This window comes from Salmo trutta, chromosome 27 (assembly GCF_901001165.1).
Source record: "Salmo trutta chromosome 27, fSalTru1.1, whole genome shotgun sequence".
NCBI lineage: Eukaryota > Metazoa > Chordata > Actinopteri > Salmoniformes > Salmonidae > Salmo > Salmo trutta.
The window spans coordinates 14737692-14765347 of NC_042983.1; the positions used below are offsets into that span (position 1 = coordinate 14737692).

The 27656-nt window shown below is 43.7% G+C and overlaps 2 protein-coding genes and 1 non-coding gene across 4 annotated transcripts; 2 read left to right on the forward strand and 1 right to left on the reverse strand.

Annotated features, from left to right (window-relative positions):
* Positions 1-1789: 1789 nt before the first annotated feature.
* mtx3 (metaxin 3) lies at positions 1790-12037 on the reverse strand. Of its 2 annotated transcripts, none has more exons than XM_029716824.1 (9): positions 11887-12037; positions 9372-9441; positions 8935-9011; positions 8747-8842; positions 8370-8552; positions 7778-7854; positions 7526-7680; positions 7043-7131; positions 1790-5047 (listed from the first exon to the last, which is right to left on the reverse strand). In XM_029716824.1, the coding sequence occupies exons 1-9, from the start codon at positions 11965-11967 to the stop codon at positions 4952-4954; spliced, it is 924 nt and encodes a 307-aa protein (XP_029572684.1). In that variant the 5' UTR covers positions 11968-12037; the 3' UTR covers positions 1790-4951. The 2 variants fall into 2 exon arrangements, with proteins under 2 accessions (XP_029572684.1, XP_029572685.1); XM_029716825.1 differs by having other exon boundaries at positions 8747-8839; positions 11887-12033.
* trnaa-ugc (transfer RNA alanine (anticodon UGC)) lies at positions 5301-5374 on the forward strand. Its single transcript has one exon. It is a non-coding gene; the product is annotated as a tRNA-Ala (tRNA).
* Positions 12038-14516: 2479 nt separating the features above from the next.
* thbs4a (thrombospondin 4a) lies at positions 14517-27016 on the forward strand. Its single transcript, XM_029716822.1, has 22 exons — positions 14517-15046; positions 16226-16423; positions 16549-16796; positions 16886-16997; positions 17536-17618; positions 17734-17785; positions 18007-18188; positions 18293-18430; positions 20588-20668; positions 20761-20913; positions 20994-21098; positions 21204-21311; positions 21416-21575; positions 22402-22520; positions 22766-22818; positions 22912-23093; positions 23472-23650; positions 23882-23930; positions 24813-25009; positions 25533-25705; positions 26111-26250; positions 26400-27016. The coding sequence occupies exons 1-22, from the start codon at positions 14968-14970 to the stop codon at positions 26447-26449; spliced, it is 2841 nt and encodes a 946-aa protein (XP_029572682.1). The 5' UTR covers positions 14517-14967; the 3' UTR covers positions 26450-27016.
* Positions 27017-27656: the final 640 nt, after the last annotated feature.

Genomic DNA, 27656 nt, shown 5'->3' on the forward strand with positions numbered 1-27656 from the left:
CAGAAACACACAGGCACCAGGCTAGAGCAGAAACACACAGGCACCAGGCTAGAGCAAAAACACAAAGGCAGCAGGCTAGAGCAGAAACACACAGGCACCAGGCTAGAACAGAAACACACAGGCACCAGGCTAGAGCAAAAACACAAAGGCAGCAGGCTAGAGCAGAAACACACAGGCACCAGGCTAGAGCAGAAACACACAGGCACCAGGCTAGAGCAGAAACACACAGGCAGCAGGCTAGATCAAAAACACACAGGCAGCAGGCTAGAGCAGAAACACACAGGCACCAGGCTAGAGCAGAAATACACTGGCAGCAGACTAGAGCAGAAACACAAAGGCAGCAGGCTAGATCAAAAACACACAGGCACCAGGCTAGAGCAGAAACACACAGACTAGAGCAGAAACACACAGGCAGCAGGCTAGAGCAGGAACACACAGGCATCAGGCTAGAGCAGAAACACACAGGCACCAGGCTAGAGCAGAAACACACTGGCACCAGGCTAGAGCAGAAACACACAGGCACCAGGCTAGCGCAGGAACACACAGGCACCAGGCTAGAGCAGAAACACACAGGCAGCAGGCTAGAGCAGAAACACACAGGCACCAGGCTAGAGCAGAAACGCACAGACTAGCGCAGGAACACACAGGCACCAGGCTAGCACAGAAACACACAGGCACCAGGCTAGCGCAGGAACACACAGGCACCAGGCTAGAGCAGAAACACACAGGCAGCAGGCTAGAGCAGAAACACACAGGCAGCAGGCTAGAGCAGAAACACACAGGCACCAGGCTAGAGCAGAAATACACTGGCAGCAGACTAGAGCAGAAAAACAAAGGCAGCAGGCTAGATCAAAAACACACAGGCACCAGGCTAGAGCAGAAACACACAGACTAGAGCAGAAACACACAGGCAGCAGGCTAGAGCAGGAACACACAGGCACCAGGCTAGAGCAGAAACACACAGGCACCAGGCTAGAGCAGAAACACACTGGCACCAGGCTAGTGCAGAAACACACTGGCAGCAGACTAGAGCAGGAACACAAAGGCAGCAGGCTAGAGCAGAAACACACAGGCAGCAGGCTAGAGCAGGAACACACAGGCACCAGGCTAGAGCAGAAACACACAGGCACCAGGCTAGAGCAGAAACACACTGGCACCAGGCTAGTGCAGAAACACACTGGCAGCAGACTAGAGCAGGAACACAAAGGCAGCAGGCTAGAGCAGAAACACACAGGCACCAGGCTAGAGCAGAAACACACAGGCAGCAGGCTAGAGCAGAAACACACAGGCACCAGGCTAGAGCAGAAACACACAGGCAGCAGGCTAGAGCAGAAACACACAGGCACCAGGCTAGAGCAGAAACACACAGGCACCAGGCTAGAGCAGAAACACACAGGCAGCAGGCTAGAGCAGAAACACACAGGCAGCAGGCTAGAGCAGAAACACACAGGCACCAGGCTAGAGCAGAAACACACAGGCAGCAGGCTAGAGCCGAAACACACAGGCAGCAGGCTAGTAAAATCCTCTATCAGTTTTAATGACAGACAAATAGGGTTATTTCTAAGGTCAGGGCTTTGCATAATTTCCCATCGGTTTAATCACTTTAATTTTCCAGGCTGATTGCCAAGACAAAACAGAGGACATTTACCCACCCAGCCACAACCAGAAGAGAGAGAAAGTGAGAGTGAATGGGAGAGGCAGGGAAGAGGAGAAGGGCAAATTGGCAATTTTGTTTTTTTGTAAATTAGGTTGTTCTTCATTTCACAATAGACTCAAATTAAATAGGTGGTTAGATTATACTTTTATTAAATTGAAATGAAAGCATTCATTTGCAACCATGCACAAAGAATGAACCAGGAATATGATAGAGTATTACAATGTCAATATCATGGTTAGAATTCTATGTTTTTGATCCCATCACAAAACCTCAGGAGAATGAATTTACTGACGTTGTTTTAACTTCAAGTATTGACTAGCTAAGGACAATGGGCCAAATCCTAACTGTGACTTTCTGATCTTGGAAAAAAGTGACAATAGTGTTATTACAATTCCAAACATGAGTTTAATCTGAGAAAGTTGGTTACAGTACTTTACAGCTATACAATCCCTTCTGCAGTCTTATCAAGACACACAGTACCAGTCCTTCCTAATACTGTCTCCTTTGTCCTATACATGCATTTCAACCCACATAGGTTCTTTTACACAAACCAAAACAATGAATAAGGTTGTAACTAATTCCATAGTGATTAAAGGGTATGTATCCATGAAGTGAATAATATTCATTTCTTAAAGGGGAATATTCACTTCATGGATACATTCCCTTTAAGCACTGAACAGTCCCTGTTAATCCTGTCAACAAAGGAAGTAAACAACAAAAAACAGCAAAGGCAAAGCACAGGAAACAACATGGAACATTCAGGTGAATAGAGCCAGTATTACAGTAGCTGATGCTGGATGTCACCAGTCATATAAATATATGGCTCTGGATGTCAGTGGGAGACAAATGACATACTTCAAACATGCAGTAATGACATACTTCTGATATCTGTAGGCAGAGAGGGCGTACAGTATGTTAGCAGAGTTCTCCATCATTGTCTAATGCAAGGCATGTTCCCAAATAGATTGACCTGCTCATAACAGACAAGGCGATGGTGATGTAGGCACAGCGTAACTAATATAGACAAAATCATGATGAACAAAACAAATCTTTACAAAAACAATTCCACAACATGGGGTGAATTAGAGATCAAAAGAGAAAATCATTTGAAAAAAAATCTAATAATGAAGCTTTATGCAACATCTTTTGAGTGAGAATCCATTACACCTTTTGTTTGTGTTAGAGATCAGACTCAGTAAAATACCTCACAATATACTGCCTGCCCTACAAAGGCAAAACGCAATAACTACAAATTTGGTCAAAAATCTTTGATATGTTGATCAGAATATAACAGAAATTGCTGTCTAGACATAAAAAGACTTTGAAGTCAGATTTTGCAGTAAAAAAACAAACATAGCTACTGCGTTTTGTAGGGCAGTATACAAACGTAGTGCTTTTTGATACTGCTGAACAATAATCTAAAACACGTATGCCTTATAAATGAACCCCAAATGTAGAATCAATAACTCACGTCAGTCTTAGCTAAAGAATGAAAACACGTGAGGAGAGTTGAACTGCATTCATCTAAGCAGCACCGTTATAAAGAAACAACGCTGAATGAAATGCATTGGATTAGTATTTAAATGTATTTACAATTATACAACGTCAAGACCCCAACTACTTGACCTGTTAATGAAGAGGCAGGATTATAGCTAATTAAATGAGCTAACTTCTACAGCGATATGATAGCATACATACTGTACATATATACTTAAGTGTATTTACAGAGCTAATTTAACACAACAGTTGTAAAGATGATCTATTTGTTAAAGGGAAAACCTTCGGCTTAGACATCTCCCTCAGTAAAATAAGTGACATCCTAACAAACAAAATAATCTGCACTGTATTAAACATGCCTCCATTCAATATGAACACAAATGAACTGAAGATAGACAGTTGCACATGCCCTCATAAAGTAACGCTAACTTTTAATGATTATGGACATAGATACAGCAGGTCTGGATGGAAACACCACAGACAGCTAGAAATACAGCTAAGCACGGGCAAAATCCTAGAGGAAAACCTGTTTCAGGCACTGTATTCCCTTTATCCTGCACTACTTTTCACCAGGGCCCATAGCGCTCTGGTCAAAAAGTAGCCCACTATATAGGGAATAGGGTGCCATTTGGGGCGTACGTCGAGTCTCAGCAGAGAAACGGTTGAATCCGTCCTCAGGTGAGGAAAGAACATTATTCTGATCATTTAGGATTGTGCAACAGCAACTACAGTAGCTATGACACTTCAAAACTCAAGTAGACCAGTGTCAGTGCCTGCCTGTCAGTCATGACCTCATTTACACCCGAATCTCTCAAAAAGATGCATCAATTCAACCTGTACTGTTCATTACAAACATGTATATAAGTGACCCATACATTTTATTTTCCATTATACCACAGAGCTAAAGAATAACTGCCTTGTTTATTTAGCATAGACTTAGCCCTTATCTATGAACAAATTCCATCAAACCTGCCATATTAGTGTTTATGCAGTAAGCTTGTTTACACGACCACAGCCCATGAACACAACTTATTTCTGAAACCTGAGAGCATCTACAGTACATGGACCTGTGGGAGGAGTTTTGTGTTTGGATATTACCCCACTACAGGAAAGAAAACATGTTCACATGTTCCTGTGTTAATACATACTACAATGCAGGTTTGAATGAATTGGGGCCTCAGTCATTTCAATCCTTTAGAATCTGTTAGAAAAGGTTGCCCTATCTTACAGCCAGTCAGTAGAAAGGCAGTATAATACCTCTCTCTCGGAGCGTTTTAAACCAACTGGCCTTCTCATTTCCTGCCTCTTGCCTTTCAACGTTTAAAGGCTTCTCATTTGGTAGCAGTCCTCAGCATTCCGCTCTAAAGCACTAAAACCTTTCCCTTTCCCAAACCTTCCCTGTGTACTTCTCCCTCATTTCATGAAAACATATCTATTTTACAGACATAATCATCTCTAAATAGTCCACAATTCTGCCATTATTTTTCTTCATTGAAATTTTCCATCCAGGGCAGTTTTAATTACACTTGCAAGGCATAAACTGTCTAAAACAATCAAATGCATAATTTAAAGGATAACCCTGGGTATTTGTAGCCTGATCCCAGATCTGTTTGTGCTCTTGCCAACTCCATTGCTGTCCTTGTCAATGAGTCAGAAAGAGTTGGCATGCTAGTACAAACAGACTGGCACTCAGGCTAGGGCATTTACAGAACCAGGTTTAGTATAATACAGCACCCCTCCCATCCACCAGGCTGGTCGGGGGTGAGAGGTAAGGGGCTAGAGGTGAGGGGTTAGGGGTTAGGCAGGGGTAGAGCTCTTGTCGTTGCCCAGGCTGGGTCTGGGGTCTGCTCTGAGGGGTTTGTGCTGAGGGCTGCTCCTCAGGTTGTCATCCATCTGCAGGAGAACACACAGTCAGTAAACATACAGTGCCTTCAGAAAGTATTCAAACCCCTTGACTTTTTCCAAAGTTTGTTGGGTTACTGCCTGAATTTAAAAATGTATTAAATGTAGATTTTGTGTCACTGGTCTACACACAATAATACCCCATAATGTAAAACAATTAAAATTGTACGACATTTTCTAATTTAAAAAAAAATATGAAAAGCTGAGATGTCTTGAGTCAATAAGTATTCAACCCCTTTGTTAAGTCCCCTGTGGCTCAGTTGGTAGAGCATGGCGTTTGCAACGCCAGGGTTGTGGGTTCGATTCCCACAGGGGTCCAGTACGGAGAAAAAAAAAATGTATGAAATGTATGCATTCACTACTGTAAGTCGCTCTGGAAAAGAGCGTCTGCTAAATGACAAAAATGTAAAAGCCTAAATAAGTTCAGGAATAAAAATGTGCTTAACAAATCACAGAATAATTTTTGAAAGACTACCCCAATTATCTGTACTGTCCCTCAGTCGAGTACTGAATTTCAAGTACAGGGAGGTTTCTCAAGGCCTCGCAAAGAAGGGCACCAATTGGTAGATGTGTAAAAATACAAACGCAAACCCTGAATATCCCTTTGAGCATGGTGAAGTTATTAGCAACGCTTTGGATGGTGTATCAATACAGCCAAATACTACAAAGATACAGGCTCCTTCCTAACTCAGTTGTTGGAGAGGAAGGAAACTGCTCAGGGATTTCACCATGAGGAAAATGGGGATTTTAAAACAGTTACAGAGTTTAATGATCAACAACATTGTAGTTACTCCACAATACTAACCTAAATTACAGAGTGAAAAGAAGGAAGCCTGCACAGAATAAAAATATTCTAAAACATGCTTCCTGTTTGCAACAAGGCACTTTTATTTAACTAGGCAAGTCAGTTAAGGACAAATTCTTATTTACAACGACGGCCTAGGAGCAGTGGGTTAACTGCCTTGTTCAGGGGCAGAACAACAGATTTTACCTTGTCAGCTTGGGGATTCGATCTAGCAACCTTTTGGTTACTGGCCCAATACTCTAACCACTAGGCTACCTGCTGCCCCTACTTAAGTAATACTAAATATATATAATGTCCTGAATACAAAGCATTATGTTTGGGGCAAATCCAACACAACACATCACTGAGTACCACTCCTCATATTTTCAAGCATGTCATCGGCAAGGACTAGGGAGATTTTTTTAGGATAAAAAGAAACGGAATACAGCTAAGCAGGCAAAATCCTAGAGGAGAACCGGGGTCAGTCTGCTTTCCAACAGACACTAGGAGATGAATTCACCTTTCAGCAGGACAATAACCTAAAACGCAAGGCCACATCTACACTGGAGTTGCTTACAAAGACGACATTGAATGGTAGAATTTTGACTTAAAATCGTATTGAAAATCTATGGCAAGACTTGAAAATGGAGCTCTAGCAATGATCAACAACCTACTTGACAGAACTTGAAGAATTTTAAAAGAGTAATGGGCAAATATTGTACAATCCAGATGTGGAAAGCTCTTAGAGACTTACCCAGAAAGACTCACAGCTGTAATCGCTGCCAAAGGTGTATCACATGTATTGTCTCAGGGGGTGAATACTTATCTAATCAAGATTAGTGTTTTATTTTTCATTAAACGTTACAATTTTTCTTCCAGTTTGACAGAGTATTTTGTCAAGATTGTTGACCAACAATGACAATTCAATCCTTTTTAAATCTAACTTTTTAACACAACAAAATGAGGAAAATGTCAAGAGGTGTGAATGCTTTGCGAAGGCACTGTATAACACAGTTACTAACCACAATATAAACACACACGCGCACTCACGGATGCACATACATGTGAGCGTGCACACACAAACAGAAGAAGTGAACTAGTCTCGATACAAGTACAAAAAAAGTGTCTAACTAATGCTCACAATATACTCCAATGACTAACACAACACACGCAAATACACACGGAGACGAGAGCAGCAGGACCTTCTCTATGAGGTTGGACTCTTTGTTTACAAGCTGAGTGAGTTTCTGCAGGTTGGCATCCACCGTCTCCTGAACCGGCTGGGGAGACCCTGGAGAGAGAGGGTGGGTGGAGCAGGAACAGGGGAGAGAGAGAGCCCATTATACTAAGAAAGCAGAGATACAGAGAGAGATATGCCAGAACGCAGCAGAAGTTCTCCATCACAGCCCAGACAAAAGAAGCAATAAACCGTTCGTCGACGCACCGACGCACGCGCATACATAGACGGTTAGGTATGGCTCCTGCTGCAAATGACAACTTGGCAAAAGTTGTACATCCTGTGTTTAGAAAAGGCTTCGCAGGGCCTGAAGTTCACCAGATTTTCACTGACACGTTCTATTAAAAACACAGCAGGATATTTGTAACCCTTACCCAATACCCTGGACCTGAAGCAATCATTAATGTAGAAACTGATACACACACAGGGCATAGAGCGCTGGTCTCACCGGGATGACTGCTGAAGTGAGCGTTGAGTATGTGGTCACAGAAGCGCTGGAGGTTGTCCAGCTGTCTGAGGTGGCTCTGCAGAGGGCTGCTGGGTAGACTGGCCTTGTGGAGGGGAGCTACAAAGCCAAACACAAACGCATCCAGACTGCATGGCCTGGCCCACAGAGAAAGACAGCTACATTAATACACCACACATAATATAATCACACCCAGCCTAATCTAGCATCTGACCAAATTACACAAGAACTCACGTGTTCCCAAAGAAGTAGTAGGCCGTCCCCAATCTGTGGGAAAGCAGATTCAGACACTCCTTAGCTTCACTGTAAATCTGACGAGAGAGGGGACGGGGAGAGGTGAATTTACTTAGAATGCAGGGTCGGGATATCGGTTGGTATCAAGTAGTCCCCGCAGTGTATGTTCCTGTCCTACCTGTCCCTCCACCTCAGTGATGGTGTGTAGAGGAGATCTGTCCTACCTGTCCCTCCACCTCAGTGATGGTGTGTAGAGGAGATCTGTCCTACCTGTCCCTCCACCTCAGTGATGGTGTGTAGAGGGGATCTGTCCTACCTGTCCCTCCACCTCAGTGATGGTGTGTAGAGGGGATCTGTCCTACCTGTCCCTCCACCTCAGTGATGGTGTGTAGAGGGGATCTGTCCTACCTTTCCCTCCACCTCAGTGATGGTGTGTAGAGGAGATCTGTCCTACCTGTCCCTCCACCTCAGTGATGGTGTGTAGAGGGGATCTGTCCTAACTGTCCCTCCACCTCAGTGATGGTGTGTAGAGGGGATATGTCCTACCTTTCCCTCCACCTCAGTGATGGTGTGTAGAGGAGATCTGTCCTACCTTTCCCTCCACCTCAGTGATGGTGTGTAGAGGAGACTCTCCCTTGGTCAGCAGGATCCGGGACAGGGCCGTGTTGGCATGGCGACCAGGGACCAGGAAGTTGAGGGGAAAGGGAGAGCGGGAGGCGAACCACGGCCGAGTCAGGTTAGCATAGTTCTCAGCGTCCACCCAGAATGTGTGTAACTACAGGACAACACACACACACACACATACACACACACACACATATTTAGAATACAGTACACAATACAGGGCAAATAACACTCTCAATACACAAACAAAAAACTGCTGGACTTTCAAAATGTGTCTAAGTGCAAAACAACATACACACCCACAACAATCAGCACACAACACAACTACACACTGGTTGTTCCTACCAGGGCTGGTCGCAGTTTCTCCTCCAGTAGAGCGATGTAGGCCATGGTGTCTGCTCCCTGCCTCGCGGACAACTCATAGTCTGCATTAAACCTCTGCTAGACAACACAAAGGCTTTGTTATTAGCACTGCACTGCAAATACAGTTCTTAAAAAGGTCATTTATGGTGAAGGCAGAAAGGAGACGTTACCTGTTTTCTCAGGAAGTTGAGAATCTGAGCAGGTTCGGTTATTGTGGATCCCTGGTAGACCAACTCTGGCACTGTGCCTGTAGTGTTGGATAGAGGGGAAACAGTGTGCCAGTAGTGTTAGATAGAGGGGAAACAGTGTGCCAGGTGTGTTGGTTATAGGGGAGTTTGACAGTGTGTCTTTCATCCTGTGCTACTGCACAATCCATATGTCATGGACTATACAACTACAGTAGAGCAGGCATAGAGACAACACCTCTGACTGACAATGTGCTATATGTATAGTAAGCAGTCAATTTGATAGTCTTGTATCTATTCCTACCTACTGTAGTAGCCTAGTGATGTTTTTTACATGGTGAAATGACAATCATGATCATGTTATTACTTGTATAAGAACAACTGAATTCTGTTTGTTTGGACTTTAAACCAAGCAGCTGTACCTGTCAAAGTCTTCCACGTCCAGTCTATGGGAGTTACTGTGATCGTGGCGCCAGAGAACTTGGCATAGGCCTGAGAGAGAGCATAGATACGTTAGTTGTTCAGAGGAATGACAAGAAATAAGAGTATTTGACAACTTTACTGAAAAACACTTTATTATAAAGCCTACATAATAATAATAATAATAACCATGAGTAATGGTGGAAGACATGACAGTCATTTGTCATGAACTGTCCCTTGCTCTAGCCAGGTAAGATCATATCAGTGTTGTCAGAGTATTATGTGCTTTCATATCAGTGTTGTCAGAGTACTATGTAGACTTTCATATCAATGTTGTCAGACTACAATGTAGGCTTTCATATCAATGTTGTCAGACTACAATGTAGGCTTTCACATCAATGTTGTCAGAGTATTATGTAGGCTTTCATATCAGTGTTGTCAGAGTACTATATAGGCTTTCATATCAGTGTTGTCAGACTACTATGTAGGCTTTCACATCAATGTTGTCAGAGTACTATGTAGGCTTTCATATCAGTGTTGTCAGAGTACTATGTAGGCTTTCATATCAATGTTGTCAGAGTACTATGTAGGCTTTCATATCAGTGTTGTCAGAGTACTATGTAGGCTTTCATATCAATGTCAGAGTACTATGTAGGCTTTCATATCAATGTCAGAGTACTATGTAGGCTTTCATATCAATGTTGTCAGAGTACTATATAGGCTTTCATATCAGTGTTGTCAGAGTACTATGTAGGCTTTCATATCAATGTTGTCAGACTACTATGTAGGCTTTCATATCAGTGTTGTCAGAGTACTATGTAGGCTTTCATATCAATATTGTCAGAGTACTATGTAGGCTTTCATATCAATTTTGTCAGAGTATTATGTAGGCTTTCATATCAATGTTGTCAAAGTAGTATGCTTTCTGGGGTATGGCGTGTTAAGCTCTGTAAGATATGAGGGCTGTGACGATACCAGAATCACAATATTTTTTTAAAACCACGAAGCAGACCAGACTCTTTGGTCCTTTAAAAACCTGTATGTAAAATATTGTGTGCTACAGCTTAGAAAATAAATACATTTGACTCTGGGTGACAACTTAAACATGTTTGTTTGCAGAATTAGTGTAGTTTTCCCCCCAAAAGTTAAAGTAACACTTTATTTGGATAGTCCATCTGTAGATGCTCTATTATAGATTATCTACTAACCCGAGCATTAACCCCAACCCTTATCTTAACCCTTTCCCTAACCTTAACCCTTATTATAAACCTTACCCTAACCTTAACCCTTACCCTTATTATAAACCTTACCCTAACCTCAGCAAGCAGTTTCTTATCAACAGTCAGTTGCTTATCAACAGATTGCTTGTTGATAGAGCATCTACAGATGGACTATCCAAATAAAGTGTCTGAAGCTTCGCGTTTTGTTTCCAAACGCGAAGCTCGTTAGTATACTCGTTAGTATCGCCATACTAACGAGTATGGCGATACTGGTATCGTCACGGCCCTACAAGATATCACTAAGTATCATTTGGGATTGGCTCCAGTTCTAAAAGCAGACTATCAGCATGGTGGGTAGCTGAAAGCACCAAGAACAACAATACAGATATGGCAGTCCTAGTGGACAAGTGACAGTGATAACACACATGGCAACGTGTAGCCATATCTACTGACTAAAAAGAGACGGCATTTAACAATCTGAGTTCTTTGTAACTCATACAAAGAACTTGGATTGTTAAACGTCTTCTCTTTTTAGTCAATAGATATGGCTAGGCAAAGAGGAGCCCAGAAAGGTAGCTATGAGGAAAAGTGTAGTCCAAACTGAGGAAGTGCAGGAAACATGTAGGCTTATAGTAATCATGCCAAATTGTTTTGTTGACACTGTCAGCCAGCAAATTATCTGGCAGCTGTACACCTTTTTCAACAGGAACGGTGTCACCTTGTTATGAGAGCTTGTGCAAATTCGTTGCATTGTTCATACCGTATCTGCAACTAGCCTATAGGGAACGGGATCATGCAAGTGTCCTAGCAGAATAGGGATATGTTAAAATTAACTACTGGGATACATAACTACACAGTTAAGCATAAGAAGACAGGAGAATGGTCGTACCAAGGACAGTAGTAGTAAATCAAGATAGAGCTGACCTTGAACTTGAAGAAATGTTAGCAATGAGAATGGCATCTGACAGCTATTAGCTACTGTAGCTAGTTAGCTACAGCCAGTTAGACAAATTCCCGAACAGTGCATGTTGTTAGTTGGTTCAAGTTTTCATTAAAAAGCCTCTAAAAGGCTAGATGATTAGAAAAAACGAAACACCAAATATCGATTCTACCACTAATATTTAGCTAACTTTCCAGTTTGTTAACGTTAGCAAGTTAAAATATCTGTCTTGTTCATGGTTTTGCATCATCAGAGGTGAAGATTGTCAAGATAAAACAATGAGAAATGTAGCCATGCAGTACAACATTCGTGACACAAAGGTCATATCATAATTTAGCTTTTTATGAACGCATTTACCAGCACTATGAGAGATTCTGTGTGGACGGAAGGCAAACCCCAATCACCTCCCCAGCATCTCAGCTCCATGGTGGCCGCCATGTTTGTTTGCTGCCGTGATCAGGAAGTGGGTGATGTCATCGAGTACCCAGAGGCCCGCAGGTGGAGTCTCCAAAGGTAGATTTCAGTACTTTTCAGGTAAAAAAAACAAATAATCTATTCAAATAGTCTATTTCTACGACAAACAGAACTGATGTTTTTGTATTTATTAGGGATCCCCATTAGCTGCTGTCTTACTCCTCCTGGGGTCCAAACATATTAGCTCACTTACATCACACAAAAAAACAAAAATAAAACAGTGCATCATATAACATTATTACACCACTGCATATCTACAATTCAAAATGTATAATACCACCATAAAACAATATTACAATGTGCGTATGTGTGTATGTGTTTGTGTGTGTGTGTGTGTGTGTGTGTCTCTTCACAGTCCACGTTGTTCTGTTTTTTAAATATGATTTTACTGCTTGCATGAGTTACTTGAAGTGGAATAGAGTTCCATATAGTCATGACTCTGTGTAGTACTGTGCACTTCCAGGAGTCTGTTCTGGACTTAGGGACGGTGAATAGACCCCTTGTGACATGTCTTGTGGGGTCAATACCTCTCACAAAGGACAAGCAGTGATGCATTCAATCTCTCCTCTACTTTGAACCAGGAGAGATTGACAGGGATGTAGTTGATGCTTTTAGTTTTTTACTTATTTAATACTAGCTTATTACCTGCCACCCATTCTAAAACAGACTCTTTTTAAAGAGTTGCAGGGATTTCACTTGCTGTGGTAGCTGACGTGTATAATGTTGAGTCATCAGCATACATAAACACACATGCTTTACTCAGTGCCACTGTCAGGTCATCAGTAAAGATTGAAAAAAGTAAGGGGCCTAGACAGCTTCCCTGGGTAATGCTCGACTCTACATGGATTATGTTGTGAGGCTTCCATTAAAAAACACCCTCTCTGTTCTGTTAGACAGGTAACTCTCGATCTACGATATAGCAGAGGATGTAAAGCCATAACATATATGTTTTTACAGTAGTAGATTATGATCAATCGTGTCAAAAGCTGCAATGAAGACTATCAAAACCGCTCCCACAAGCTTCTTTTTATCCATTTCTTTCAGCCAATCATAAGTCATTTGTGTAAGTGCCGCACATGTTGAGTGTCCTTCCCTATAACCATGCTGAAAGTCAGTCATTCGTTTACTGTGAAATAGTATTGTATCTGGTCAAACAATTTTTCCCAAAAAGTTTACTAAGGGTTGGTCGCAGGCTTATTGGTCAGCTGTTTGAGCCAGTAAAGGGTGCTTTTCTATTCTTGGGTAGCAGAATCAAATCAATCAAATGTATTTATAAAGCCTTTTTTACATCAGGAGATGTCACAAAGTGCTATACAGAAACCCAGCCTAAAACCCCAAACAGCAATCAATGCAAATTTAGAAGCACGGTGGCTAGGAAAAACTCCCTAGAAAGGCAGGAACCTAGGAAGAAACCTAGAGAGGAACCAGGCTCTGAGTTGTGGCCAGTCCTCTTCTGGCTGTGCCGGGTGGAGATTATAACAGTACATGGTCATTAAGGCCTGTTTGTTCTTCAAGATGTTCAAACATTCATAGATGACCAGCAGGGTCAAAATGACTTTTGCTTTCGTCCAGGGGGACACACTTTCCTGTACGCTTAGATTGAAGAGATAAAAAAATAGGAGTGGCAATATAGTCTGCTATAATCCTCAGTAATGTTCTATCAAAGTTGTCAGACCCAGGTGGCTTGTCATTATTGTTAGATAACAATAGTTTTTTCACCTCTTCCACACCCACTTTACAGGTGTGTGTTCTTCAATGAATGTCCTTCTGTTACATTGCAACCTGCAGGGCCTGTATTCATAAAACTGCAGCTCTATGACCATAAAACCTATGATTATGAGGGGGGGGGGGGGGACTCCATTACTAGGAAGTTACATAGCGGAACAATTATGGCAGTCAGACTTGACTGGTCTAACTCTACATGTCCATGCATAAGGCAATGGACTCTCCAAGTCTTAAAATAGTAATTCTTTTAAAGGTGGTTTTCTACTACAGTATATAGGTCTCCTGGGCCCTATATCTTTACAAGATAGTAAATATCATAAATCATTTTATGTAGAAGCGCTATGTCCAGGAGAAAGAATGTGAAGTATTTATGACATGGTCATGCATTGTGTAATTTTCAGGAACTCTTATTCCTTCCAGCTGGTTTTATCTGTATTTTTCCCTTTGTGTCATAGGCAAAGGCTCCAATATGGCGTCCGTCCAGCACCTGATGGGAATAGGGTGGGCCAGTGCCCGCAGCCAGAACTGGTATTTGGGTGAACTGAACTTCGGACACTTCAACTATAGGAAATGGTGTGATTATCTGATAGATTTAATTTCTCTCTCTTAAAAGACTTCCTGGTCAAAGAAAGGTAAAATAAAATGAGAAAATAGAAAGACAGACAGAGCGACACATAGAACGTGATAAATGCATCTGGGAATGGTCTGTTTTTCTGAAGCCTCTAAGATGTAGAAAAATCTTGCGGTTACCAAAAGGAGCCCAGAGACAGAGATGAGGACCAGACTCTCAACTTGAAACTCCTCCAGAGTTAAAAACTGTCTCAAGGTCCAAGGTCTGGACATCTCCCTCCTGGACCAAACACACACACACACCACCTCTTTAAAAACACAGTCACTACAGGAACACTGAGACGTTACCCTCCCTTTTCAAAACCCCTCTGCAGCTACAGGAATGCAGGAACACACCCCTCTACTTTAAAGTCTGGCCCCTTTAAAAAAGCCAGTCTGTAGCCACAGGAGAATCTCCCCACCGCTACTGGGACTCTGCTTTCAACATCTGTCTGTCACTTTGTCAGTCTGTTTATCCATCAGTCAGCACCAGGGGTATTCTAAATAGATAGCTGCTGTATTGATCCCCGTCTGCAGGACCAGGTGTACTGTGTAGTAGTCGTGACGGTGACCCAGCCTGGGCTCTCAGGACTGGTTTGTGCAGAAGGCTGAAGACTAGGAAGTGTGAGGATGGGGGTGTGGATCAGAAAGGTGGTCCTCTCTCTGCTGATGCTACAACTGGCCACGACTGTCACAGCACAAGGCATTGGTGAGTTCCTCAACCTATCACCTATTAATACCCCTCTCTGACCTATCAAAATGCTCCTAAAGTAGTACACCAGTAACCTTTATTCGTTGTAATACCTTATCAATATACTCAATCTGTACCTTCTTAATCTACTGAGTCTAATTTCTTAATCTATGCAATCTGTAACTTCTAAATCTACTCAATCTACACTAAATCTGAATCTCTAACTTTGCTTCTCTGAATCTGTCATTTCTCCATTACTCCTTAAATCATGCATTTTGCAGTGATTTTCTGCTGAATTATAATTATATATTTAGCAGCGGCTCAGTTAAAATGATCTGTAAATAGCCCACCCAACTACCTCATCCCCATATTGTTATTTATTTATCTTGCTCCTTTGCACCCCAGTATCTCTACTTGCACATTCATCTTCTGCACATCTATCACTCCAGTGTTTAATTGCTAAATTGTAATTATTTCGCCACCACGGCCTATTTATTGCCTTACCTCCCTTATCTTACTTAATTTGCACACACTGCATATTGACTTTTCTATTGTGTTATTGACTGTACGTTTGTTTATTGCATGTGTAACTCTGTGTTGTTTGTGTCGCATTGCTTTGCTTTATCTTGGCCAGGTCGCAGTTGTAAACGAGAACTTGTTCTCAACTGGCCTACCTGGTTAAATAAAGGTGAAATAAAAAATGTAATAAAATAAAGAATGGACTTGAATGGGTTTGGGTTTTAATGCATTGTGTTGTGGAAAAGGCCACATATCAATAGGGTGACCCAAATAGAATGATTGATTGGCTTTAGGAAAGTGTTTGTGCAATAACTTAATTCCTCTGGAATCCATACGCATCCATTTTTCCATACAAACACACATCTCTTAGTATTATTCCAGAATTTGGGTCATGGCTGTAGAAGCAGTGGATTTGTTCCAGTGGAAAGAGTTTACTGCTGGCCCTTTGGTCAATCTGCCACGCCATAAAACAGTGGCACCACACACACACACAATCTACCACTTCATAAAGCCCTGACACTCAGCACGTGCAGCTCTGCAGCTCATCAGTAATTGCCACAAGCATGAAGTCACACACTTAACAAACTCACTAATAACAGTCACACACGCACACAGGCACAAACACATGACTTCTGAATAAACGTTGTCTCTGTGTTGTTTGTGTGTGTCCTGTGTTAGTGTACGACTTGCTGGTGTCTCCAGACTGCCTGCCTGACCTGACGCAGGGAGGGCTGAAGAATAAAGGTCTGGATGAGGCCTTCCTCCTCTCCTCCTTCAGGCTCCACAGCAAGTCCCCCTCTCATCTCTACAGCATCATCAACCCCAGGGACAACAGCAAGTACCTGGAATTCACCCTGCAGGCCAAACTCAACAAGGGTAAACACTGCCGTGCTGTCTGTCTCAATTTACAAATGTGATCATACATCTAAATCAAATCTTCCCCCTTCTCTCCCTTCCTCTTCGGTTATCATTCCTACGCAACTAACTGAACTTTCCCTCAGTGACGATCCGTTACCAGAAGACTGATGGTAGAGCCGGCACCACCAGTTTTAGCCACCCCTCTCTGGCGGACGGCAAAGAGCATCATGTGATGATCCATGCCAGCGGTCTGCAGAGAGGACCAGGTCGTATGGCGGTCTACGTAGACTGTAGACTGGCTCACACTGTGGACGAGCTGCCTGCTGCCTTCGGGATGCTGACACCTGGACACAACAAGGTGGCGCTTAGGACCCTGCAGCCCACCGGGCAGGTGAGACACAAGACTAGCATAGATACAGAAGAGTATGATTTTTTTTTGTGTTGTCACTCACCAACCACTTGTCCACCTGTCTCTGTCAGGATGAGTTGACGGACCTGAAACTGGTGATAGAGGACACGTTAGATAACGTCGCTACGCTCCAGGACTGCAGCATACAGCAGAGCGAGTCTCTGGGTACTATTCAGCTACTGGGTAAGAACACAGGCCTGTTATAAGCTGTCACGGCTGTCTGAAGAATGGGACCAAAGCGCAGCGTGTGTACCGTTCCACATTTTATTTAAACTGTGAAACTATGCAAGACATACAAATAAACTCATAAGCAAAACAACAAACCGTGACGAAGAGGTTCAACATACACTTACTCACTTACTCTCCAATTAGAGACAACGATGACCAGCTGCCTCTAATTGGAGATCATCCCAAAAAACAACAACATAGAAATACCGAATCAAGAACATGACAACATAGAAAATCTAAACTAGACACGCCCTGACCTACTCTACAATAGAAAATAAAAGCTTCTATGGTCAGAACGTGACATAAGCTGCCTGAAACATGACTTAACCATTTCTGACGTCACATTGTGGGTCTCTGCCATACTGTACATTTGACCCACTTTAGGCCGCATTTTGACATAAGTTATCATAAACCATCAAGTCATGTAGTCTGTATGATGGAACATAGAAATACACTTTAGCTAAACTGTAGCTAAAGACTACATTTCCCACAGGCCTCCAGGCAGGACAGGATCCATCTCAGATGTTAGAGCTCCACAAGATGATGTCAGAGATGAAGGGCCTGCTCCTCCAGCAGGTACATCACCTGCCTTACAGTAGACATGCTGTGGAACCCTCACCTTTTAAGGCACCGCCATTTGTCTTTTTCTCTGTATATACAGTAAACTGGTATTTTCTTTCCCCCGTAAAAGATTAAGGAGACCACATTCCTTAGAAACACCATCTCAGAGTGTCTGGCATGTGGTAAGCTGTTCTCTTAGACCTATTACTACTAATACAGTGCTACTGTTACTGCTTAGGACTAATGCTTTCTGATGATAATGAATAACTTCCTTATGTGCATGCTCTTATTTTAGCTGTCAACTGAAGCCGGATCATTAAGATACTATTGAGACTGATACTGATTGAGGATACTCAGGTTATCTGTGATGTTATATTATACATGCGTGTGTCTCTGTCTGTAGGTCTGGGTGGCAACATGGCGTCAGGCCCAGGTACAAGTGCACGGTCAAGCCCGTCCCAGTGTAGTCCAGGTATGTGTTTCAATCAGGACATGTGTATCCCGGCCGAGGGAGGACGCTTCACCTGCGCCCCCTGCCCCGACGGATACACTGGAGACGGAGTTCACTGTGATGACGTGAACGAGGTAGGGGGGGTGTGTGTTACCGGGTCAGTTTAACCTTTAACCCCTACTTCCCCAGCGTATGGTGTGAACGCTAACGCGTGTGTGTATGCGTGCGTGTGTTGCAGTGCCAGTTTAACCCCTGCTTCCCCGGTGTGAGGTGTGTGAACACAGCTCCTGGGTTCCGCTGTGAGAGATGCCCTCTGGGATACACTGGTCTTGAGATCAACGGAGTGGGAGTGTCCTACGCACAGTCACACAAACAGGTAACGTATAGTCACTCAAATAGGTAACACAAAATCACTCAAACAGGTACCACACAGTCACACAAACAGGTACCACACAGTCACACAAACAGGTACCACACAGTCACTCAAACAGGTACCACACAGTCACACAAACTGGTACCACACAGTCACACAAACAGGTACCACACAGTCACACAAATTGGTACCACACAGTCACACAGACTGGTACCACACAGTCACACAAACAGGTACCACACAGTCACACAAACAGGTACCACACAGTCACACAAACAGGTACCACACAGTCACACAAACTGGTACCACACAGTCACACAAACAGGTACCACACAGTCACACAAACAGGTACCACACAGTCACACAAACTGGTACCACACAGTCACACAAACAGGTACCACACAGTCACACAAACTGGTACCACACAGTCACACAAACAGGTACCACACAGTCACACAAACAGGTACCACACAGTCACACAAACAGGTGCCACTCGTGCAAGTTGCTTATAAACAGTAATAGGCACATGGTATAGAGTGTGTTATACTAAAGAGAGCTGCTGTTATTTTTATTTATTTTTCCTTTATTTAACTAGTCAAGTCAGTTAAGAACAAATTCTTATTTTCAATGACGGCCTAGGAACAGTGGGTTAACTGCCTTGTTCAGGGGCAGAACGTCAGACTTTTACCTTGTCACCTCGGTTACAAGTCCAACGCTCTAACCACTAGGCTACCTGCCGCCCCACTAGGCTGCCTGCTGCCTTGTTACAGTCAGTGGTGTAGTGGAGGGCATATGCAGGTATACACCATATATCCACTTTTTTGTGGGCATTGCATATATTCACTTCTTAATACCCACAATGAGTATCAAAGTAGTGTGGTGGAGGTATAGCATGTATCAATTAATAAGGCGGATGAAACAGATAAGAATGCTTAGCTTAAAATGTTGATAAACTATTATTTCTTCTCATTTTAAGTACAGAAATGGGCAGATGGCTATGCGTAAGTGTCCCAAAATGCAATTTGCGGGTAAAAAACGTTCTATAATGCGCATCACACATGCGAGCGGTTTCATGGGCAGAGATTGAATATCCGTTAGTAATTAAGAAAGAGGTGAGATCTAAAGATGCAACAACTATCATGGGTTGCTAATATGACTACAATAATGCCTTTGCCTGCAAGACAATGAAAGAAAGTTCATTTGAAAACCAATAGAAGAGGAGAGCGCATATGAGGAAGTCTTTAGAAAATAATTGCCTCCACGTTTATATGGTGGGATTTTGGCTATAGTCTGCTTTGAAGCAACACAAGACAAGCCTAATAATATGAAGTAAAACATGTATAGCGATGCTAATGATTGGCCTAACTGTCTTCTGGTGGCTGGAAAGGCTTTCTCAAAAACCTTCTCAATTAAATGTTAACTAGCTACAATGTAGCCCATGCCTACCTGGCAGAATGATATCATGACTATTTGCATCAATCCAGTGGCCATTTGTTTTGCCAACTTGTGCTCTACAGAAACACTGCTAACCAAACAACAGTGCTACACACTCAAAAAATGTAAATGTCTTAGATTTTTCCCAGACCTCAAAAGTGGTCTCCTGATGTGGTTTAAACATTGTTGTGGACTTAGAACATCAAATGTTGTTGATTCCCCCCCCCCAAAAAAATGTAATAGACTTTGAGAGCGAGCCCCCCCCCCCCCAAAAAGGGGAAAATCAAAAACCTGTACATTTCTGACTAAGTTGACAGCCTCATTTATCAGCCTACTTGCACAGTACAGCTTGGGTTGGCCTGACTGTGAAAGACCAATATGAACAGTACAGCTTGGGTTGGCCTGACTGTGAAAGACAAATATGAACAGTACAGCTTGGGTTGGCCTGACTGTGAAAGACCAATATGAACAGTACAGCTTGGGTTGGCCTGACTGTGAAAGACCAAATATGAACAGTACAGCTTGGGTTGGCCTGACTGTGAAAGACCAATATGGGATTTATCATTTTAGGTCATTCAGAGTGTATGTCACTGTTTGTCACAGAATTTCTTACACAGGGCGCCTTTCCTTCATCGGGTGGGCCCTTTGGGAATTTTTACCCACTTCTCCAAGCACTACTACACCACTGGTTACCGTGTGGGTATTCCTCTCCATGTGTGTCTGTAGGTGTGTGATGACATAGATGAATGCCAGGGTCCTCCTGACAACGGAGGCTGCACCGCCAACTCTCACTGCCACAACACCAGGGTAAGAGTCACAGCAGCTTGAATATTCCCATTCAAGCCTATTGATAGTAGGCCTGACATGAAGCCTGGGCCTGTATTTGTTGTCTCTCCCAGGGTTCATTCCGCTGTGGGGAGTGTAAGAGTGGCTTCTCTGGGGACCAGGTGAGCGGCTGCAGTGGGGAGAGGCTCTGTGGGAACGGCCAGCCCAACCCCTGTGACAGCAATGCACAGTGTGTAGTGGAGAGAGACGGGAGTGTTAGCTGCCAGGTGAGAACACACACACACGTTACACTAATGCGCAGTCAATCCAAAATCAAATCCAAAACCTTTCCTCTTTCGTCCATCAGTGTGACATAGGGTGGGCAGGTAATGGCTATGTGTGTGGGAAGGACACAGACATCGATGCTTACCCTGACGAAAAGCTGAGGTGCAGGGACAACAACTGTAAGAAGGTAAAATCCAGCTCCTTCTACTTCTTTACCTCTCCCTCTCCTTCTACCTCTCCCTCCCTTTCTCCCTCTCCCCCTTAGTAAGGCAGCCTCCATGTTTGTTTTCAGGACAACTGTATGTTTGTTCCTAACTCTGGCCAAGAGGACGCAGACAGGGACGGGCTCGGGGACACCTGTGATGACGACGCTGATAGTGACGGCATCGTTAACATAGAGGTACAGTACACAACTGTTACACACGCTTTTCCGGTATAGTACATTCACAATCAACTAGGATACACCTTTAACACGTGCATTAACTCTGTCTCTGTGTAACTCAGGATAACTGTTGGCTGCATCCTAACGTGAACCAGAAGAACAGCGATACGGATCTCCATGGCGACGCGTGTGACAACTGCTTGACGACGGAGAACCCTGATCAACGAGACACGGACAAAGACGGGCTAGGCGATGACTGTGACGATGACATGGATGGAGACGGTGTGTGTGTGCTTTGACGTGCCTTCCTCAGGCTTTGGTCATTAGAGAGTTGGAGACAGAAGGAAATTCTACCACAGCTAGTGATTTATTTTAAGGTAGTGACCGTAGCAGTACTTTTTCACACTGAGACGTCTTTATCCATGACGTTTTTCCCCAAAACCACAATTAGTCTGAGGTCAGTCTAGCTGTCTGGTTGAAAACGACATGTCTCCTGTCTCCAGCGGTTCCAGACATTATCATTGTCTTCAACAGAGCAGAGCCATATCTGTTGAATCCATCCACATCCTCTCAGTCTGTTTCAGTCTGTCTTCCATCAAAGTCTGCTACCTATTAGCTCATCTGTTTACAGGACAACAGGAGCTGGGTTAGGGTTCCGCCTCATCAAGTTCAAAACACTAGTAAAAACATGGATTTAAATGAGTTCCCATTTCTCAATATAATTGACCCATTTGGAATTGTGCTCTTTAGCTACTAGATTACCTTTTTTAAAAAACTCTCATTTGTTCCATTGGCAGATGCAGTGAAACTGTGCCCTGGTTTATTGTGTGTGTGTGTGTGTGTGTGTGTGTTGTTTCCTGTCTGTGCACTGGGGCAGGTCTCCAACCTCTTGATCGTTTGCTCATGTCTTCCACTCTAACACTTGGTCATGTCTGTCTCTGCTAAGAAAAAAATCCATTATAAACCCTGCCAGCAGCTGAGAGCCAGTGGAAACTATTCAACTCTGCCCTGAACAAACACTGTCATCTGGGGCCCGAGGACTCTAACACTCAGACTAGAAAAATAACTGCGTCTGTGTTTTTATCTGTATTCGTGTTTTTGTGGTCAGGCCTGAAGAACATTCTGGATAACTGCCAGCGTGTGGCCAACCTAGACCAGAGGGACCGAGACAACGATGGGGTGGGAGACGCCTGTGACAGCTGTCCTGACATGGTCAACCCCAACCAGGTAACCGTAGAACAACAACAACACAACCACAACACAACACTGCACAACACATCCACAACACATCCACAACACAACCACAACACATCCACAACACATCCACAACACAACCATAGCACCACAACCACAGGTCAAATATCCTACCAAATACCAAGCCTTTACCCCAGCCTGAAACCCACAGTAGCCAGTAACAGGGTAGTGCAGCCTCATGACATTGTTGAATAATATTTATGTTTCTTCTCCCACAGTCAGATGTTGATGATGATCTTGTAGGAGACACATGTGACACCAACATAGACAGGTAGATCCTTCTAGAAACATATCCACACCTTTAGAAGTGATACTTACTGATAGTGAGTGTACTGGGTTTGACTTTGACTCTCCTTTCTATCAGTGATGGGGACGGTCACCAGAACACTAAGGACAACTGTCCTACAGTCATCAACTCCTCCCAGCTGGACACAGATAAGGACGGACAGGGAGACGAGTGTGACGATGACGATGACAACGACGGTATCCTGGACCAAGCAGACAACTGCAGACTTGTGGTCAACCCTGACCAGACAGATGAGGACAGTCAGTCACAACACTGATCCTCTTCCTTCCTGCTGTATTATAGCAATGCTCTCTCTAGTCTAGTTGTTCTTCAGTGTGTGTGTGTGTGTGTGTGTGTGTGTGTATGTGTGTGTGTCACAAAGACCTAGCTGGCTCAATGATGCATTGATTGACAGTAAACTAATCCGGCATGTATCTGTGTGTGTGTGTGTGTGTGTGTGTGTGTGTGTGTGTGTGTGTATATGTGTGTGTGTGTGTGTGTGTGTGTGTGTGTGTGTATGTGTGTGTGTCACAAAGACCTAGCTGGCTCAATGATGCATTGATTGACAGTACACTAATCCGGCATGTATGTGTGTGTGTGTGTGTGTGTGTGTGTGTGTGTGTGTGTGTGTGTTCCAGATGACGGCGTGGGTGATGCATGTGCAGGGGACTTTGACCAGGACAAGGTGATTGACAGGATAGACAACTGTCCAGAGAACGCTGAGGTCACCCTGACTGACTTCAGAGCCTATCAGACGGTAGTACTGGACCCTGAGGGTGACGCCCAGATCGATCCCAACTGGGTGGTTCTCAACCAGGTGACCTTATCGTCTTTAACATGCTGACATTTTAGTCATCTAGCAGATATTGAGTAACAGTAACAGTTGTAGGGTCAAAGAGTACGCAAAAATAAGAGCATGAAGTACACCATTCGATCCTTGACTGAGTTATTTGATTACGTTTGATCAATGTTGTGTATAGTAGGTAGTGGAGTACTCTCTAGTATGTCATCTGTAGTGTCATAACTCTCTCTCTCCTTCTCTCCCCAGGGTATGGAGATAGTCCAGACTATGAACTCTGACCCTGGCCTCGCTGTAGGTAAGACAACTCTCAGTTCCCATTTGACAGGCAGATGTGCACACTCTCTGTGCCACTCACGCTGTATGTGTAGGCCCCACATTGTTCAGTGTGTGTGTGTGTGTGTGACAAAGGAGCTGTTCGTGGACTACAGGAAAAGGCGGGCCGAACAGTCACCGTTGACATCGACGGGGCTGTAGTGGAGCGGGTCGAGAGTTTTAAGTTCCTTAGTGTCCACATCACCAACGAACTATCATGGTCCAAACACACCAAGACAGTCGTGACGAGGGCACGACAACACCTTTTCCCCCCTAGGAGACTGAAAAGATTTGGCCTGGGTCCCCAGATCCTCAAAAGGTTTTACAGCTGCACTATCGAGAACATCCTGACCAGTTGCATCACCGCCTGGTATGGCAACTGCTCGGGCGTAAGACGCTACAGAGGGTAGTGCGTACGGCCCAATACATCACTGGGGCCAAGCTTCCTGCCATCTTAACAGCTTCTACCCCCAAGCCATAAGACTGCTGAACAATTAACCAAATGGCCTCCCCCCACTTTGTTTTTACACTGCTGCTACTACTCGTTGTTTATTATCTATGCATAGTCACTTCACCCCTACCTACATGTACAAATTACCTCTAACCTGTACCCCCGCATATTGACTCGGTACCGGTACCCCCTTTATATAGCCTTATAATTGTTATTTTATTGTGTTACTTTTTAGAATTTTTTACTTTAGTTTATTTCTTAACTCTTCTTGAACTGCATTTCTGGTTAAAGGCTGGAAAGTAAGCATTTCATGGTCTACACTTGTATTATAATCTTGTATTTGGCGCATGTGACAAATAAAGTTTGATTTGATGTAATAAGCCTGTGTGTATGTGTGTGCGTGTCTGTGTGTAGGCTACACAGCGTTCAGTGGGGTGGACTTTGAGGGGACGTTCCACGTGAACACGGCGACTGATGATGACTATGCAGGCTTCATCTTCGGCTACCAGGACTCCTCCTCCTTCTACGTGGTGATGTGGAAACAGACAGAGCAGACATACTGGCAGGCTGTACCCTTCAGAGCTGTGGCTGAGCCTGGCATACAGCTCAAGGTAAAAATACAAAGAAATGCTCACATACACCAGATAGGTGCAGTTTTACAGGGTCAGCCATAGTAGTACAGTGCCCCTGGAGCAAATTAGGGTTAAGTGCCTTGCCCAAGGACACATCGACAGATTTTTCACTTTGTCGACTACGGTATTCAAACCTGCAACCTTTCTGTTACTGGCCCAATGCTGTAACGGCTAGTCTACGTGCTGCCCTATTAGTCTGGAAGGTATAGGGGTGTGTGGGCGTGGGTGCATGCTACCATGCTGCATTGCTTGCTGTTTGGGGTTTTAGGTTGTGTTTCTGTATAGCACTTCGTGACATCGACATGGGCTCCTGAGTGGCGCAGCGGTCTAAGCCACTGCATCTCAGTGCTAGAGGTGTCACTACAAACATTTGTAGTCACGACAAGAATTTGTTCTTAACTGACTTGCCTATTTAAATAAAGGTTAAATGAAATATAGTGATCAATCTCAAAAGGCTTCTGACCTTCCTTTCTTACCTTCTCCTACCTCTCTCCTCCTCCAGGCAGTGAAGTCTAAGACAGGTCCAGGGGAGTATCTGAGGAACTCCCTGTGGCATACAGGAGACACCAATGACCAGGTACGTCTGCTGTGGAAGGACAAGAGGAACGTGGGCTGGAAGGACAAGGTGTCCTACCGCTGGTATCTACAGCACAGACCACAGGTTGGATACATCAGGTGAGAAACACACAACCACACGGACACACCCACACACACTAGTCTCGAAAGCTCCACCCTAGGCAACACAGTGACCAGGGTCTGGTTTAAATGATGGACTCTTTTGTCATACAGGAACTGCGTCAGGCAAACAATCTTTGCGGTGGTTTTAGATGAGGTAGCCACTTGCGAAATGCACTCGTTAAAAAACCCTCCGTGATCTCGATCTTGCTAGTTACTGTTTTGTATTTGATTAAAGCAGATTAAGTAGTGATGTAGCCAGTGAGGTAGTTCCTCTATGCCAAGAGTCCATAATTGAAACCAGACCTCAGTCACTGTGTTGGCTAGGTTCGGGTTTGGAGACTGCACACCCACTAACACACACCCACACAAACACTCTGAACCATGTGTGTGTGTCGTGTTCAGGGCGCGTTTCTATGAGGGTCCTAACCTGGTAGCAGACTCTGGGGTGAAGATAGACAACAGTATGCGAGGAGGGAGACTGGGCGTCTTCTGTTTCTCCCAGGAAAACATCATCTGGTCTAACCTCAAGTACCGCTGCAATGGTGAGTGACAGCCCACTCAGCCAACTAGCAGACAGATACAGAGACTAGCGCCGGTCACAGCGCTCTGATAGGACAGAAGCTGTCTAAGTATTGTCATTGCTACAGGATGTTTAAGTCAACACCTCTCTGTTCTGTTTGTCCCTCTACAGACACCATCCCTGAAGATTACCAGGAGTACAGTGCCCAGAACACTGAATAAACACACCGAAGAGGAGAGAAGGAACAGAGAATAGATATTGGGAGCGGGGGGTTAGAGGACAGAAAAAATGAGAGGGAAAAAGAGGAGAGAGGAGATTGGAGAAGGGACCAAGCGGCATTGTGCATTTCGTGGGGGCATTATGAGAGGAGCAAGGCTTTTAAAGAGTCTTTTCACAAGCAATCATCCCTTTTATAAAAGCATTATTATTACTGCTAGACTTTTGCCTGGTATGAAGACTGATGTCTACTCATCAGGGCAACAGACTTCCAGACATGACTTGTTAATGCTGTGTCTCCACACGCTATACGGTACTGTACATGTGGAATTGGTTCAACTAAAAGACTGATGTAGATAGTGTAGTGTTGTAGTGAACCTGTACATGTCTACTATCTGAGGTGAGGGTTATTGTATCTAGGGTTTCTCCTATTTCTGCCATTGGAGGATGAAGGAGCTGTATTGACTGCCCTTACATTAAAACAACCAATGTCCATCATATGCTACATTCAATAGATGTGTCATTTGTTGTTCAGTAAATCTATGAATAAATTTTCTGAGCATTTGGTAAAACACCCTCTCTGAGTCTTTTGTTTGGTGTGTTACTAAATGGAATATATTGCTAGTTGTTGTTGAATAGAATGCATTGGGATATCTACCCCGAGCCACTGTATTTCAAGCTGAGGCTATCAATGATCACTTTACACAAACACACAAGACGAAATTAAAAGGTGTTCGTTTTATTTTTTTGTTTAGGACAAAATCAAACTGTGTACAGAGAATTAGTGCGAGCACACACACACACACACACACTCAATTTTCTTCACAGAGCAAAACCCGCTAACGCAAGTGCTCCTGTGCAAATAAAATGAGACAAACACACTCACATTCCACTCACACTCCTGTGCACACACCTAGTGGTCATCTTAACAATGGAGAACATAAAATGGACCACAACATGTCATGTATGGCAGCACACAGCCCAATCAGAAGGTTTGGTTTGGATCCCTAATGAGTTAACATGAGGTTGACCTGATGGTGTAGAGCTGAGCTGCAGTAGAGCACCATTTCCTGTCTATCTGGCTCATTCACATGAGCCAGGACAAAAAACACAACTAGTCTGAAATGACATGTGGACAGAATCTGCTAATAGCAAAAAGGAAGTGATCAGTCAACATGTTTTACACCAGAGTTCCAGTCAAGTCAGCATCAC

Excerpts from the sequence above, each read along its gene's own strand:
- mtx3 (XM_029716824.1), bottom strand. The coding sequence starts at position 11,967 with ATGGCGGCCACCATGGAGCTGAGATGCTGGGGAGGTGATTGGGGTTTG. Across the intron at positions 7,855-8,369 it reads TCACTGAGGTGGAGGGAAAG|ATTTACAGTGAAGCTAAGGA; the intron begins GTAGGACAGATC and ends CTCTCTCGTCAG. Across the intron at positions 5,048-7,042 it reads AGTCCAACCTCATAGAGAAG|ATGGATGACAACCTGAGGAG; the intron begins GTCCTGCTGCTC and ends GTTCTCCTGCAG.
- thbs4a (XM_029716822.1), top strand. The coding sequence starts at position 14,968 with ATGGGGGTGTGGATCAGAAAGGTGGTCCTCTCTCTGCTGATGCTACAA. Across the intron at positions 22,521-22,765 it reads ACATGGTCAACCCCAACCAG|TCAGATGTTGATGATGATCT; the intron begins GTAACCGTAGAA and ends CTTCTCCCACAG. Across the intron at positions 23,651-23,881 it reads ACTGGGTGGTTCTCAACCAG|GGTATGGAGATAGTCCAGAC; the intron begins GTGACCTTATCG and ends TTCTCTCCCCAG.